This window comes from Eleutherodactylus coqui, chromosome 2 (assembly GCF_035609145.1).
Source record: "Eleutherodactylus coqui strain aEleCoq1 chromosome 2, aEleCoq1.hap1, whole genome shotgun sequence".
Taxonomy (NCBI): Eukaryota; Metazoa; Chordata; class Amphibia; order Anura; family Eleutherodactylidae; genus Eleutherodactylus; species Eleutherodactylus coqui.
The window spans coordinates 176,277,602-176,291,219 of NC_089838.1; the positions used below are offsets into that span (position 1 = coordinate 176,277,602).

At 41.9% G+C, this 13,618-nt stretch overlaps 1 protein-coding gene across 2 annotated transcripts in view; it reads right to left on the reverse strand.

Annotated features, from left to right (window-relative positions):
- The window catches only part of GSAP (gamma-secretase activating protein), an 82,527-nt gene that overhangs the window by 40,561 nt on the left and 28,348 nt on the right, over positions 1-13,618 (reverse strand). For both annotated transcript variants that reach the window (XM_066591996.1, XM_066591995.1), the window contains exons 8-18: positions 13,413-13,462; positions 11,739-11,843; positions 11,280-11,339; positions 10,996-11,039; positions 10,797-10,885; positions 9,613-9,690; positions 7,880-7,954; positions 5,847-5,939; positions 4,170-4,390; positions 2,088-2,157; positions 226-308 (exon numbers count right to left, since the gene is read on the reverse strand). In XM_066591996.1, the coding sequence (XP_066448093.1) occupies positions 226-308; positions 2,088-2,157; positions 4,170-4,390; positions 5,847-5,939; positions 7,880-7,954; positions 9,613-9,690; positions 10,797-10,885; positions 10,996-11,039; positions 11,280-11,339; positions 11,739-11,843; positions 13,413-13,462 (968 nt within the window). The remainder of the gene's footprint in view (positions 1-225; positions 309-2,087; positions 2,158-4,169; positions 4,391-5,846; positions 5,940-7,879; positions 7,955-9,612; positions 9,691-10,796; positions 10,886-10,995; positions 11,040-11,279; positions 11,340-11,738; positions 11,844-13,412; positions 13,463-13,618) is intronic.

Below are 13,618 nucleotides of genomic sequence, written 5' to 3' on the forward strand. Positions count from 1 at the left end.
ATGTCAGTACCATATATTAAGAAAACTTGTGGTAGATGTAAAAATATGTTTTAACTAAGTCCGAAACTGAAGATGTAATAATTTACTGAGTTTTTACAAAGACCTCACAAACTGGAGCAGATATGTTATGTAGTTAATGTGCACCAGGTGTGTAATATTCTGATTACATTTATGTCCAAGATCAATGCTTTTATGTATAATTAATAGGTTTAGCAATCACCTTACCTGGCTCCAATAAGGCACTGAAGTGTAAGGCAATAGTTTATCCAGGTACACAGTTTCCAAGCTCAGATATCTATGCAAGGAAGCTAAAGTATGTAAGGCATTAAATTGAGATTTTATAATATATAATACATACACACATGCAAATATACATTCAAAGTATCCTCCTTCGCAATTGTCATTACCACAGTGTGCCAACCTGCTGTGCAAGAAACCGTGGCTAGCAGATAGAATAAGGTTGGAGTGTTTTGTGGAACTACTGGAGTACTACTCCTACCACGATAGAACTGCCTGACAGTACCAGCGTAAAACACCACTACTGCTACAGAAATCCATTTAAAGGGCACCTATTACGTTGCCACAGCACCATAAACTAAGTTATGATGCAGATAGGGGATGTAACAGGGAGCTAAGGGATGTAGTTTTAATAATCACCCAATCCCGCAATCAAGCGCGATCCGTACAAGTGCTCTCCTATACAGGTCTATAGGAGAGCAAAGGCACACAGCTGTGAGAAGAGTCAGATTTTAGTGCCGCGTGCCAGCTTCAGAGGGAAACACTGCTGGACAGTGTGAGCGAGTGAGGATTTAAAAAAAATTAAAAAAAAAAAAAAAAAGGATCACATCACCCGACTTCTTGTCACGTACCCCATTAGCACCACAACTTATTTTATGGTGCAGTGCAGACACAAAAGGTTCTTTTTAAAAGCAGTAGTATAAATAATTTAAGAATATTGATCTTCCTACAAAAAGGTGAAACCTTTGCAAATTCTTTAAACTGGAACTATGTAGGTCTCTCCCCTTTAACAAAAACTTCAGTTTATTTAAAATCCGTCCCACAACATTCTACAAAAAAAGGTAACAAGTTGGTGGCAATTAAAAGCAAAATAAAATAGCCAAAAGTATAAGGCCAGGCTCACACAGGTGGACAAAACTCCAGATGCGGGAGGCCTGCAGCGGATTCCGGCTGTGAGACCAGCAGACAACCCTAGCTACCTTATTTCCTGTATTGCTGATGACTGCGGCGGCTCGCTGACGGTCATGCGCAGTCCACTTTTTTTTCTTTCAATATTTGAACTTCTTCAATGTCAGTTGCGTATGGGCTGCAGGTCGGACAGCTTCCATTAACTCCAAAGGAGGCAGTCTGCGCGGAGTCCGTGGCAAAATAGAGCATGCTACAATTTTCCCTCCACTCGCAGAATACGCAATTCGTATCCACAAGTGTGAGTGGAATAGCAGAAGTGCATGCTTTTTAATGCCTGCGTTTTACCACGCATCCTTTGCTCAGACGCCAATTCGGCAATTGGAATCCACCCATGTGAGCCTGGCCCGAGACTTCTTTCACACAGGCATCTGAAAATGTTGGGTTTAAAAATGTGGCATTTTTATAAACGTGGTCGACAGCGTTTTTAAACCCACCCAATCATTACTAATACGCCTCATCACTCATTGCAATCATTGAAAAGCACTAAATTAGGGCAGACAGCGTTCGAAAATCACAACGTTAGAAATGCAACACTCGTGTGAGAAGTCCCACTGGAATCAATAGAAGAGTTTTACAGTGTTTAGCGTGGCCTTTCAAACACAGAGTCAAAAAGGCCTGTGCGGGAGTGGCCTGAGGGTCTTTTCCGAGGGAGTTTTTACATCCAGGACCACTTTGTCTCTGGTTTCAGTCTTCCCTGCATAAAACTACGTATGTGCGGAAACCTGTATGGAACCATAGAGTGTCGTGGGTGACAGACTACCTTTGTCTCCATTTCACTAGATTTCAGCCACTGTCAGACTTTTTAGGTGGATAGAAAAGTATTGGGGATGACAGAGCGGTGCTGAATGTAAAAGCATTTGAAGGGGGTCTGAGCCACTTACCAATGATGAACTCCTGTATAGGGTCAAATGTGACACAAGTCGACAGGTTGTCACAGATCCAGTCAATGAGCTAGAAGACAAAAGTATCACATGTTATAGCTACAGAAGCAAGAAAAAAAAAAAAGGGTTGTAAACACAGAACTGGTTACAAATCCCATTCCTGGTCTTGCCTTACAAATACACTACTGTGTAAGTTTACCGTCAAAAGTTAACACATTTCAATTTTCCCAGTTTTTATTGATACTTGCACAGTTTAATGTCTCAAATCTACTTTGAAATGAAAGCACAGAACCAAAATAGGATAAATAAAAATGGATTAACTTTGCTTAACCAAACTAAATCTAGATTTTTGTCTCTTCAAAGTAGCCACCTCTATCTGATATAACAGATTTACACAACTGAGGCATTCTTTCTACAATTACATTCAGATATTGTTCAGAAATTTCTTCCCAACATTGTTGCAGAAGTTCCCACAAATGTGCTGCACTTGTAGGTTGCTTTGATTTCACTCTTCTGTCCAGTTCATCCCAAAAAAGCTCAATGGTGATTAAGTCTGGAGACTGTGCAGGCCATTTCATTTTTTGAAGCCTGTCTTTTTTGTCTTCTTACGTAGTTCTAAAGTAACCTAGATGTATGTTTTGGGTCATTGCCTTGTTGTAACATGACCCCCTGACCAACTAGGCGTACACTAGAAGGTATTGCACGGCATATCAAAATGCTGTGGTAGCCCTTTTTGTCCAGTGTGCCAGTCGCCCTGTGCAATTTGCCAACTCTGGAGCCAGCAAAAGAGCCCCAGACCATCACACTTCTTCCTTCTCCACATTTGGCAGTTGGTGTCACACTAATGAACCATCCTTTCACCTACTCTATGGCATAGAAAATCCTTGTGTGATGTACCAAAAATGTCAAATTTTCATTCATCATCCACAAGGCCTTCTTCCACTCTGCTGTAGACCACTCAAGCAAGTTTTCCCCCCCCCCCCCCCCCCCCTTTTAAATTTTGCTAAGGCAGTGGCTTTCTTACAGCTAGTCTACCCGACAAACCTGCACCTACAAGTCTTCTGTTTACATGTGAAAAGGAAACTGGTTTATTTTTTGCTGCATTAAGCTATGCTTGAAGATTGTGTGCTGTGAGGAGCTGATCACACAAACTGCTACCTCTCAAAAACTTGCCATTTGATTTTGTAGTGGCCTTTGGTCTACCAGACCTCTTCCCATCAGAAATTCCTCCAGTTTCCAAGTGTCATGGAAACCGTATTGGCTTTCCTGGCAATTTCTCTGTAGGATAGGCCTACATTAAGGCTTATAATTGTTGGTCTTTGGGTAATTGCCTTTTCCTTGCCACTATGATAGCAATATGCCCTGTCCTGAGAAGCAAAACAGTCCAAATCCTGGCCTAGAGGGTATTGTAATGCAACACTGCTTATATAGAATTAGAGAGTTTGCAAGTAATCTACAAAAAGTTAAGACACCTGTAGGAATAGTTAGCATCTAGAGATGAGCGAGCGTACTCGGCCACGCCCCTTTTTCGCCCGAGCGCCGTGATTTTCGAGTACTTCCATATTCGGGCGAAAAGATTCGGGGGGGGGCGCCGTGGGTGAGTGGGGGGTTGCAGCGGGGAGTGGGGGGGGGGGGGGTTGGGGGGAGAGGGCTCCCCCCTGTTCCCCGCTGCTACCCCCCCGCTCCGCCACACCTCCCCCCGCCCGCCGGCGCCCCCCGAATCTTTTCACCCGAGTACTGAAGTACTCGAAAATCACGGTGCTCGATCGAGTAATTACTCAAAATGAGTACGTTCGCTCATCTCTATTAGCATCCAATTTCAAACCACGATTTGCTTTCTGTTCTTTCTGCAGAGCAGCTGTTGATGCGTTCTTTGAGAATAAAAGCCTTTGGTCAAAAAAACAGAAATTTAAACAACTATTGTTGCATTTCCATATAAAAATGTATATTTTTATCCTTAATTTTGAACCACTTAAAAGTTATTTGCTGGATTTGAACCGTGTTCATGTCAAAAAGAACTGGAAAAATTGAGAAATGTTTAAATAAAAATGAAGAGTACTAACAGCTTTCTTTAGGAATTACCTGGGCCTCCTTTTGAGGCTGAAGGTCCAGATGTAACAAGAAGCAGTGCAGCACAGCCAAGCGCTCACAGTCCAGTCTACTTTCAGTCAGACATTTTAGAAGCTCTCCTTGGTTTACAGATACAGAGAATAGAATTCCCGTACAGCATTCTATTACATGAGTCTTAAGAACCGTTTGCAAGGGACAATCGCAGTGCAGGCCATCAATTTTGGCACAGTCACCTAAAGAAGAGAAATATATGTCACTGCTTCACAAAATACTGAAGGCAATTTATGAAAACCTTATAGTCAATAAAAACACTAGAGGTAGTTTCACACAGTTTTTTTTAAGGGGGGGGGGTCATGGGTGAGGGTGAGGGGGTTACCCAAAGCCAGAAGTGGATCTCGTAGGAAGCAAAAGTATAAGTCTTATATTTCTCATCCCTTTTGAATTCACTTCTGGTTTTGGCTCAAAAGACTGCATAAAACGCTGCACAAAAACAATTTTTTTAAAGAACAAATACATTTACAACTAGTACTTCTGCTCCATTGTGCATCCATTATGATGCTGCCCAGTCAGTGTGGGAACCAGCTACTTCAATAAGGGATATTTTAACATTAGTGGTCAATTTATACATACATTTCCCATTGTAATAACGGAATGGCACAATGCAGAGATCTAAGAAAAGAGTACTTCAGCATGCTACTCCTTGGAGAATCTAAGTATTCACTAAAGCAGACATGTCAGAGGGACTGTCAGGTCCTCTTTAAGTCATGCGCAACATATCAAGGCTGCTAATCTCCACTAGGAATACTTTGCCTGTAGCATTTCACACAGAGAACTCTGGAAAGCCTTTGGTAAACATTTAGTAACAGTTACAGCCTGGCACCCTAACTTTAGGCAAACTTCTTGCTTTAAAACGTGAAAGCAAAGTATAAAATCTTCAAGTAAAAAGGTTGGTAACGGATGAGAGGAGGGGAAAGAACTCCACGTCAACCATTTCATTGCCAGGATAAAGTTTCACACTTTTGACATGCACAAAAAAACCCTAAATTATAAAACAAAACAAGCAGAAAGTATACACACGGACTCAGGCACATGCATGCAATTGTGCATCAAAGTGTAAAACACACAACACCTCCTAAGAAAAAAGTTTAAGATGTGGCAGATGTGACAAGTTGAACATGTCCTCTCATTGGTAACAATGAGCGACAATGAAGTCTACCCCCACCCCACCTTCCCTCCCCAGAAAGCACTGGAGGCTGTATTGAGAGAGAGATAACCGTAACAAGCTAGGATTCTTTTTTCTGTCACTTTTTGTCCTGCTTCACAACTTTAAATGAGAGCTGCACCCTGAATATTAACCCTAGAATATTGATGAAAATTTCAAAGCTAAGATACTTGTTTTTAATATAGTATAAGATCTATGCTGTAGCCCATTTTATTCACAGCGGTTAAAGTCATAATGGATTACAGTGAAATCACTTATGGAGATTGCTTGGTTTATATAATAAAACTGAGCAGAGTCAAGAACAGCCGAAGGGGAATTGAAGTGGCATGGTGCTTTCCTAATACTACTGCAACATCATTCTTATGATCAGCAAAATTTGCAGCGGTCCGACTACTGCCATGGACGTTTGTCTGGAGACAATGCCATCCGCATTATCTTGTAAATGGTGTATGAGATAAGGAACCAACCTGCTAGAAATAAATGATAACACATCAGCTCTGGAAATCTTGTGTTTATCAGATGTAGCGCCTGGTCAGGCAAGTAAACGGCAACATAACTGTCTAGAAATGAGGAAAGAAATTCAAATGAACATACATACTGGACTGCAAAATTAAATACATTAACAGGAGATTACAAAATCCTACTCTAATATAATGCTACATTGTGCCATTATAAACCAGTGTTACAAACTACTCTGCAGTGGTCACACAATCAGTTTTGTTTCTTAGAATTAAAATTAAAGGGTAACATTACTTGAAAAAACAAATGTGGCTTAAAGGGGTTGTCCCGCGATAGCAAGTGGGGTTATGCACTTCTGTATGGCCATATTAATGCACTTTGTAATATACATCGTGCATTAAATAGGAGCCATACAGAAGTTATTCACTTACCTGCTCCGTTGCTGGCGTCCTCGTCGCCATGGTGCCGTCTAATTTCAGCGTCTAATCGCCCGATTAGACGCGCTTGCGCAGATGGGACTTTTTCCTTCGGCTCGGTCCGGCAGCAGCGGCGTTCTGGCTCTGCCTCCTTCTACGCGTCATCGCGTAGCTCCGCCCCGTCACATGTGCCGATTCCAGCCTCCTGATTGGCTGGAATCGGCACACGTGATGGGGCGGAGCTACGTGATGACGCGTACAAGGGGCGGAGCCAGAACGCCGCTGCTGCCGGACCGAGCTGAAGGAAAAAGTCCCATCTGCGCAAGCGAGTCTAATCGGGCGATTAGACGCTGAAATTAGACGGCACCATGGCGACGAGGACGCCAGCAACGGAGCAGGTAAGTGAATAACTTCTGTATGGCTCATATTTAATGCACGATGTATATTACAAAGTGCATTAATATGGCCATACAGAAGTGCATAACCCCCACTTGCTATCGCGGGACAACCCCTTTAACTTGACATATATGTTTCAGTCAGTGGGAGTCTAGATGCAGAGATCCAGCAAAAGAGCAGAGAGAATCGGTATTATTGTATCTTAAGGCCACCGAAAGCTAGGGGTTTGACAGGGAAAACGCCCCACTCACACCCCTAGTCTCAGATTGACGGAATAGATAAAGGTCCTACAAGGTGCCGGAATGGATGAGAGGCTGAAGCGGCGTCCCATGTAAGTGAGCCATGCTCCCCCTCTTACCTGCTGCTGTGCTGCACCCGTTAGGCACCTTAGTGTTACTGTCCCGCTGTTGTTGGCTCCCTACTTCAGGGAGCTGCGGTCCATGTGGCAGTCCCCTGACACTGTTGAGTCGCTTGCCTTCTAAATTATGCAGGCGACTGGGCCACCCGCAGCTAAGCGATTCCTGCTGTGCTCCTGCACGATGCAGCCGCCAGCACTCAGGGTCTCTGCCGCTGGCCCTGTGGCCTCCCTACAGCGGCCACGATTTTTAAGTTACATTGGGTGGTGGTGGGGGAAGGGCCGCGTGTGCTCCTGGACTGTGCGCCCACCGGCTCTGAGTGTCTGTCCCACCGGCTCTAAGTGTCTGTCTCACCGGCTCTGTGGCCTCTCTGCAGCAGCCGCTATGTGAAAGTAACATCAGGTGGGGGGGGGGGGCCCCTCTTCTGGGTCACCGCTGGCGGTGCAGGAAAAGGTGCTTCGCGGTGCTCTCGCCTCAGTGCTTTGCAGCCCGCGCTGCTCTAACACTGAGGGGGGTTCTGCCTTGTGGGTCGGTGGAGAGGAAGCCCCTTAGAGCTGGGGCTGTGCAGCTGCAGTGGGGGCCACTGTATGGCTTTTCCAGCAGCTTTTAGTGGCCTTCCAGGACCTAGAGACCAACCTGCTGTGCAGTTAATTAGCATCAGAGGGCATCACCCTGTCAATCTGGGCTCCACCAGGACTTCCTAGCGGCATTAAGATGCAATAATGCAGAGAGAATCAGCCCTTCATCTTATTTTTTCAAGCCTTCATTGAAGGTCTCAACACTCATTAACAGGATGTACGAACAGGGTGTTAACCCACCCTAGTATATGTTATCTGTAGCTCATTAAACAAAGGCGACCATAATACATCTTACCAATATTAATAAAAGACACTTTGAGTTGCTTCGGATCGGTTATTGTAGTGCTGACTTTAAAGGTCTTACTGCAACCTGGAAATAAAATGGATAGTAAAAATTTAGCAGGAAGTTTATTTTAACTTTCTGAACAAGTTATGAAATTCTATAATAAAGGTAATTACTAATTATATAAACCAACTTATGATAAAAAGCAAGACAATAATGCATGCCTAGGCCATTGTATCCCAAAAGTATAGCTGACATTCAGATGTCAAAACAGATCAGATGGACCTAGCCCATCTATACAATATATGGATGGCCGTACAGTGTGTAATAGCACATTATTCTATGCAGGGACCACTACAGGGAAAATGTAGATATGGCAGCAACATCCCCCAAAAGGTGCTCCAGAAGTCAAGTGTTTAAAAAAAAAAAAAAAAAAACACGCGACGATAAACAATTTTTAGAAAAGAAAAAAAATACGCTCATGCAAACAAACTCAATGAAATGAATGTGTTCTATTCACTGTGTATTGTGCACGTAATATGCTATGCAAATATGTTCGTGTGAACATGCCCTTACTATACAGTCTAAGGACTTATTCAAAGGAGCGTATAACGGCCACTGGCTGTTTACGATGGGAGGGAGCAGGACGGGGGCGGAGCTAAGCTCCCGCCCCTTATCCGCAGCCAGCAATGGAAGGGGTGGAGCTACTCTCATTGCTAACAGCTGGAGGGAAGTAGAGAGGCAGAGAGCTAGGAAGGGGGAGGACGGCTCAGATGGTAGTGTATATCAGGCGGCCGATATACGATCCTGTGAATACGCCCTCACAATTACAATTGGCCCTTTGAAGGCAACCGTAAGGCTGATGTGGCCCTCTGTGAAAGGGAGTTGGACATTCCTGATCTACAACATCGCATTAAAAAAAATAAATAAAATTAAATCTAGAAATTGTAATGCCACCCATGTCATTTATGTTATCAAGTGTACTCTGTTGTGAGCAATACGTCGAATGTACATCACATAAAATTAAAACTAGGCTTTCAAATATAGAAGCATCTGCATTTTGTTAATTGACAAAAATAAACTAATTGAATGAACAAAAATCACTATAATTGGTGTGACTGCCCTTTGCCTTCAAAACAGCATCAATTCTCCTAAGCACACTTGTACCAAGTCAGAGATTTTGTAGGATTACAGACAGGTATATTATTAACCAATTATACCAAATAGGTGTTAATCATAATTTTCATATGTAGGTTAAAACAGTCACTGACCGAAACAAATAGCTGTGCAGGCTTAAAACTTGGTGAGGAACAGCCAAACTGCACAGTATTGCATCTATATTATACACCTCTGAGGCTCGTGAAGGCATTAAATCCACCTCAGGTATAGAATAAAATATACATATATACATATACATATACATATACATATACATATATATATATATATACACATACACACACATACACACACATATACACATATACATGGTCCGCACAAACATTGTATATAATTGCTGTGCTGGCCCAACACTAATGAAGAACACAAAGTAAACAAAAAAAGTTTAAGGCCATGTTCACAAAAGGTAGAGTTTTCTGTGGATTTTCTGCTGCGAACACTCCACAGTCCAAAATCCACAGCATTTGGTGCAATTACGACATGGATTTTGGTGCAGGATTGAGACCCTTATTTGAAGGTTTGAGGTTTGGAGAAGGCACTATAAATATACATAGAAATATCAATACCTTTATGTAAAAAGGCTACCACATAGGTAAATTCTTGCAAGACTGTTGGAGTCCGATAATAAAAAAGACACAAACCACCTAAATGAAAAATACACAAGCAATTGTGTTACTACTTCAAGCACTTCTAAAACTACACATGGGTAAATGGGGGAGGGGGGGGGGGGGAAATACATCCAATACTACAGTGTATGTGAAACAAAACAGCACTGTTTCCAAAAAGAATTACTTTACATTCAAACATCAGATGCTTAAAAACAACAAAAACAAAAATTGCCATGAATGATTGGACAACTGAAAGCAACATAATACAGACCTCCCTCAAGTTACAAGATTTGTTTGTTCTGAGACAAATAGAAGGCCCAATGCACATGCTCACGGAGGGAAAATCCCAGTATGTTCTATTTCAGCGCGGATTCCAGACGGACAGCTTCCGTTGAAGTCTGCAGTGTCAGCAGAATCTGTGATTGCTTAGTGACGGCACAGTATAACATATACTGCGCATGTGCTGGCTGGTGCACGGACGCAGGGGGTCCCTGGCCAGGCACAGGGCTGAATTCCACTGCAGGATTCTGCATGCGGAATGCAACCCGGCCATGTACATTCGGCCTAACTTGAAATATTCCTGTTTAAGAGCATAATTTACAAGGTGAAAACATAGAAAATGGAAAACTATAAACTGGATGCAAAGTTACAGAAGTAAGCAAGTATATAAGCATAATACGTTACTTTCTATTTAGGGGCAGGTGCTTCAGGGTCTTGTACAGTACAAGGTAAAAAAAATCAAATGGCACCACCCCAATATAGTGTCCAAAAGGAGCATCTTCATCATGGCACAGATAAATACTGCACCTCCATGAACTAGTGATGTATTACTGGGCAGCCAGTGTAATACAGGGCCAGGTGATAGGCTTTACTTGCCCCCAATATATGACACATTGGTTCATATGTACCAATGAAATCCCCATACTAACCAGCTAGACCTTCGAGCCAATTTCATGTATTGCAGATTTGCAGTGTAAGTTGACAATGCTGTGACTAAAGTTACTAGTAACTGGAGGAACAATCGTACTAGACTGATTCATTAGGATGTCCCCATGTCAACCGCTTGAGCCATTACAAGTGTTTGGTAGACAAAGTGGGCATGATACAGGTGGTGTTTTGTTACAACCTTCAGTCTTTTATACCTGTTTTATTTGTAAACACCTGTAGATTTTGAGATGTGATACTTTCTCTTCCGCTTTCTTCACAGGGATCATATCCCATATTGAGCAGACTAAAGTAAAACACAATATGTCAAACCAACCAATCTTCTATTTAATCACAAGTGTCAATACAACATAAATACATTTAGATTCCATAAATACGTTTACTCGCAATACTTGCCTCACACTTTGATCAGCTAAGGAGATTTCAAGTGGAATTTCAAGCTTAAAAGAATAAAAGCGACTCTAGTCACTGCACAAAACTATTGTAAAAACTTCCAAAGATGACAGTTGTGTTCTATGAAACCAGGCCCCCATAAAGCCCGTATGCAAGGTGTTGAAAATGCATGTCAAAAGGAAAGAGAGGAAAAAAAAGTAGGAAAGTTGGAAAGATACACTACTGTGGTATCCATCTCTGTATACTCATAACATTGGTATTAGAAACAAAAGAAAAGCATTACTTACTACAAATTCAAAGTTTCCATCAGGATAAAACTGGATACAATGCAAAATGCAACCTGCATGCTGAGGATAGTGAGAGATGTGAATTAGTGTGGTTACACTTTGTATCCTCTACAATACAGTCATACAAAATGGCCATTAAAATTAGAACAATTCCAGAATGACTTGGATTATTGCCTTTAGTTAAAAGGTATTTTGTGAGAGAAAAATCACACAGAGGAAACTGGGAATCTAGCAAACAAGAAGAATAAAATAAAGGGGAAAAAAAAATAAAAATATATATATACTGTCCACTTCAAAAATAATTATACACACACACATTTTGTAAACATTCTCTCGCATTCTTTTAAAATTGCCATTTTACAAAAAAAAAAAAAGAAGATTTTAGCAATATGTCAAAGATAAAATTGTAAAGAAAGTTAAGATATTATGGAGGTGAATAACTTCCAGCACAAACGTTACCTTGGGAACAATATAGAAGAGCATCTGCTGTAACACATCCCATTGTACCCACAAAAAATCTTCAGCAATCCGGTCCTTCGGAATGTTACTGATATTATTAATAACCTGCAGCACAATAAGATTTTACACCAAAATTAGGCTTCATAGAATATAAAGCAGGATTTTATTTTTACATCAGTAACAGTTTATATTTTAAGATATAAATGCCATGTTCCCTGTCGAAAATAGATTAGCAATGCAGTTATATTACAAATGTTTTTCCTGTATAAATGTATTGATGAAGTTTACCATCATGGATAATTAGTCAAGTATCTGACTGCATCAAGTTTCTAAGGCCCTCTGTCCACGGCTGTTGCAGTATCCGCCGCCCGTGAGCAGGAGCTGGCAGGCGGATCTCCACTGGTCAGCCTATCCGACGGAGAATCGCGGCAAATTGCAGCATGCTGCGATTTGCTGGCCGCGAGCGGAGTATCGCTGTGATTCTCCACTCGTGGATGGGGGGGGGGGTGCTCTCAATAGCAATGCTATGAAGAGCTTTTACTGCGTTCCCTGCGGCCGGATTATTGCCGCGGGGAACGCAATGAAAACCCGCCCGTGGACAGGCAGACTAATAAGTCTAAGACAGACAAACACCAACCAAACCCCAGCACGTTTGCAGCATTTTGGAGTATGAGCAATTGCATGAGATTTGTGCATTGTGAGATGCACAAACCTTACACAATTATGAACCGCAGTCTTTTGACTAGTGTAATACACATGAGATTTTTCTTCCCACAGCGCAGTGCAGGGCAAAAAATAAAATAAAATAAAATCGCGGCATGCCCCATCTTTGGCCGTTCCCTCACAACACTTCACTTATGGTTTTCAATAGTGCCAGCAAAGCATTGCACAGCGTGCAAGGAGCGTGCGAGTGCAAGGTTTGCCATTGAAAAGCCGCAGCAGAGGATCGCTACTTCCCTGAAGTCATGATGGGCATTTCGCACAAAAAATGCCTTGCATCCGCAGGAGAAACAAAACAAAACACAAACAAACAAACCAAAATCCGCACAAGTGCAATATCAGTCCAGGTTTTACGGCCCAAAAATCGCACTCACCCATGTGAAATCAGCCTAAAAGTAGCAGGGCATATAGACCTGTGGTGCAGGTCTGTTTTTTTTTTTTTTGGAAACATAAGTACAGATTTTGCCACTTGAAGAGTGGTGAAATCAGCTGTGAATCTGCACCAACAGCCATATAAAAAACAGATGCAGAACGGGATTTTGATGCAGATCTGTGAGGTTTCAAGCATTAACCAACAGAATCGCTAGAGATATGCGATTGGCTTCATCAACCTGCGATATCCCGTAAACAGGCTGACTGCAATTAATACAGGCCCAGCATGAAGAATGGAGGTGCAGCAATTACCAAGCTGAGACCTTGAAGCATAGACTAAAAAAACAAAACAAAAACCCTGCCAGTGGCTACAAATAACTGAGAAACCCCTTCATTTCTATGTGAAGTGTTCAAACCACATCCTGCATGCTAAGCCACTTCACTACAGTTTCCCATAATAGTTAATCACAATGCAGAAAACAATCCCCACCACATTAGAGTTATGTGCTATAGGAATAATCTTTATTTCTACAGCGCCAACTTATTCCACAGCGCTTAATATATCAGATTATAAAGTTTTACCGCTCTCTTTTCATCATCTTCACCAATGCTTATATGGAATTTATCAATATCTACAAAAAAAGAACAAATTTTAAAAAATTAGTTGCAGAAGTGCTTATGGCACATCCATATTTTTATAGGGTCCTCTACGCAGGATGCGCTTTGTTGCCGATTGTCCGTTTTACCGGGACAGTTCAGATTTTCTCAGAGGTTTCTGCATGTCAGGC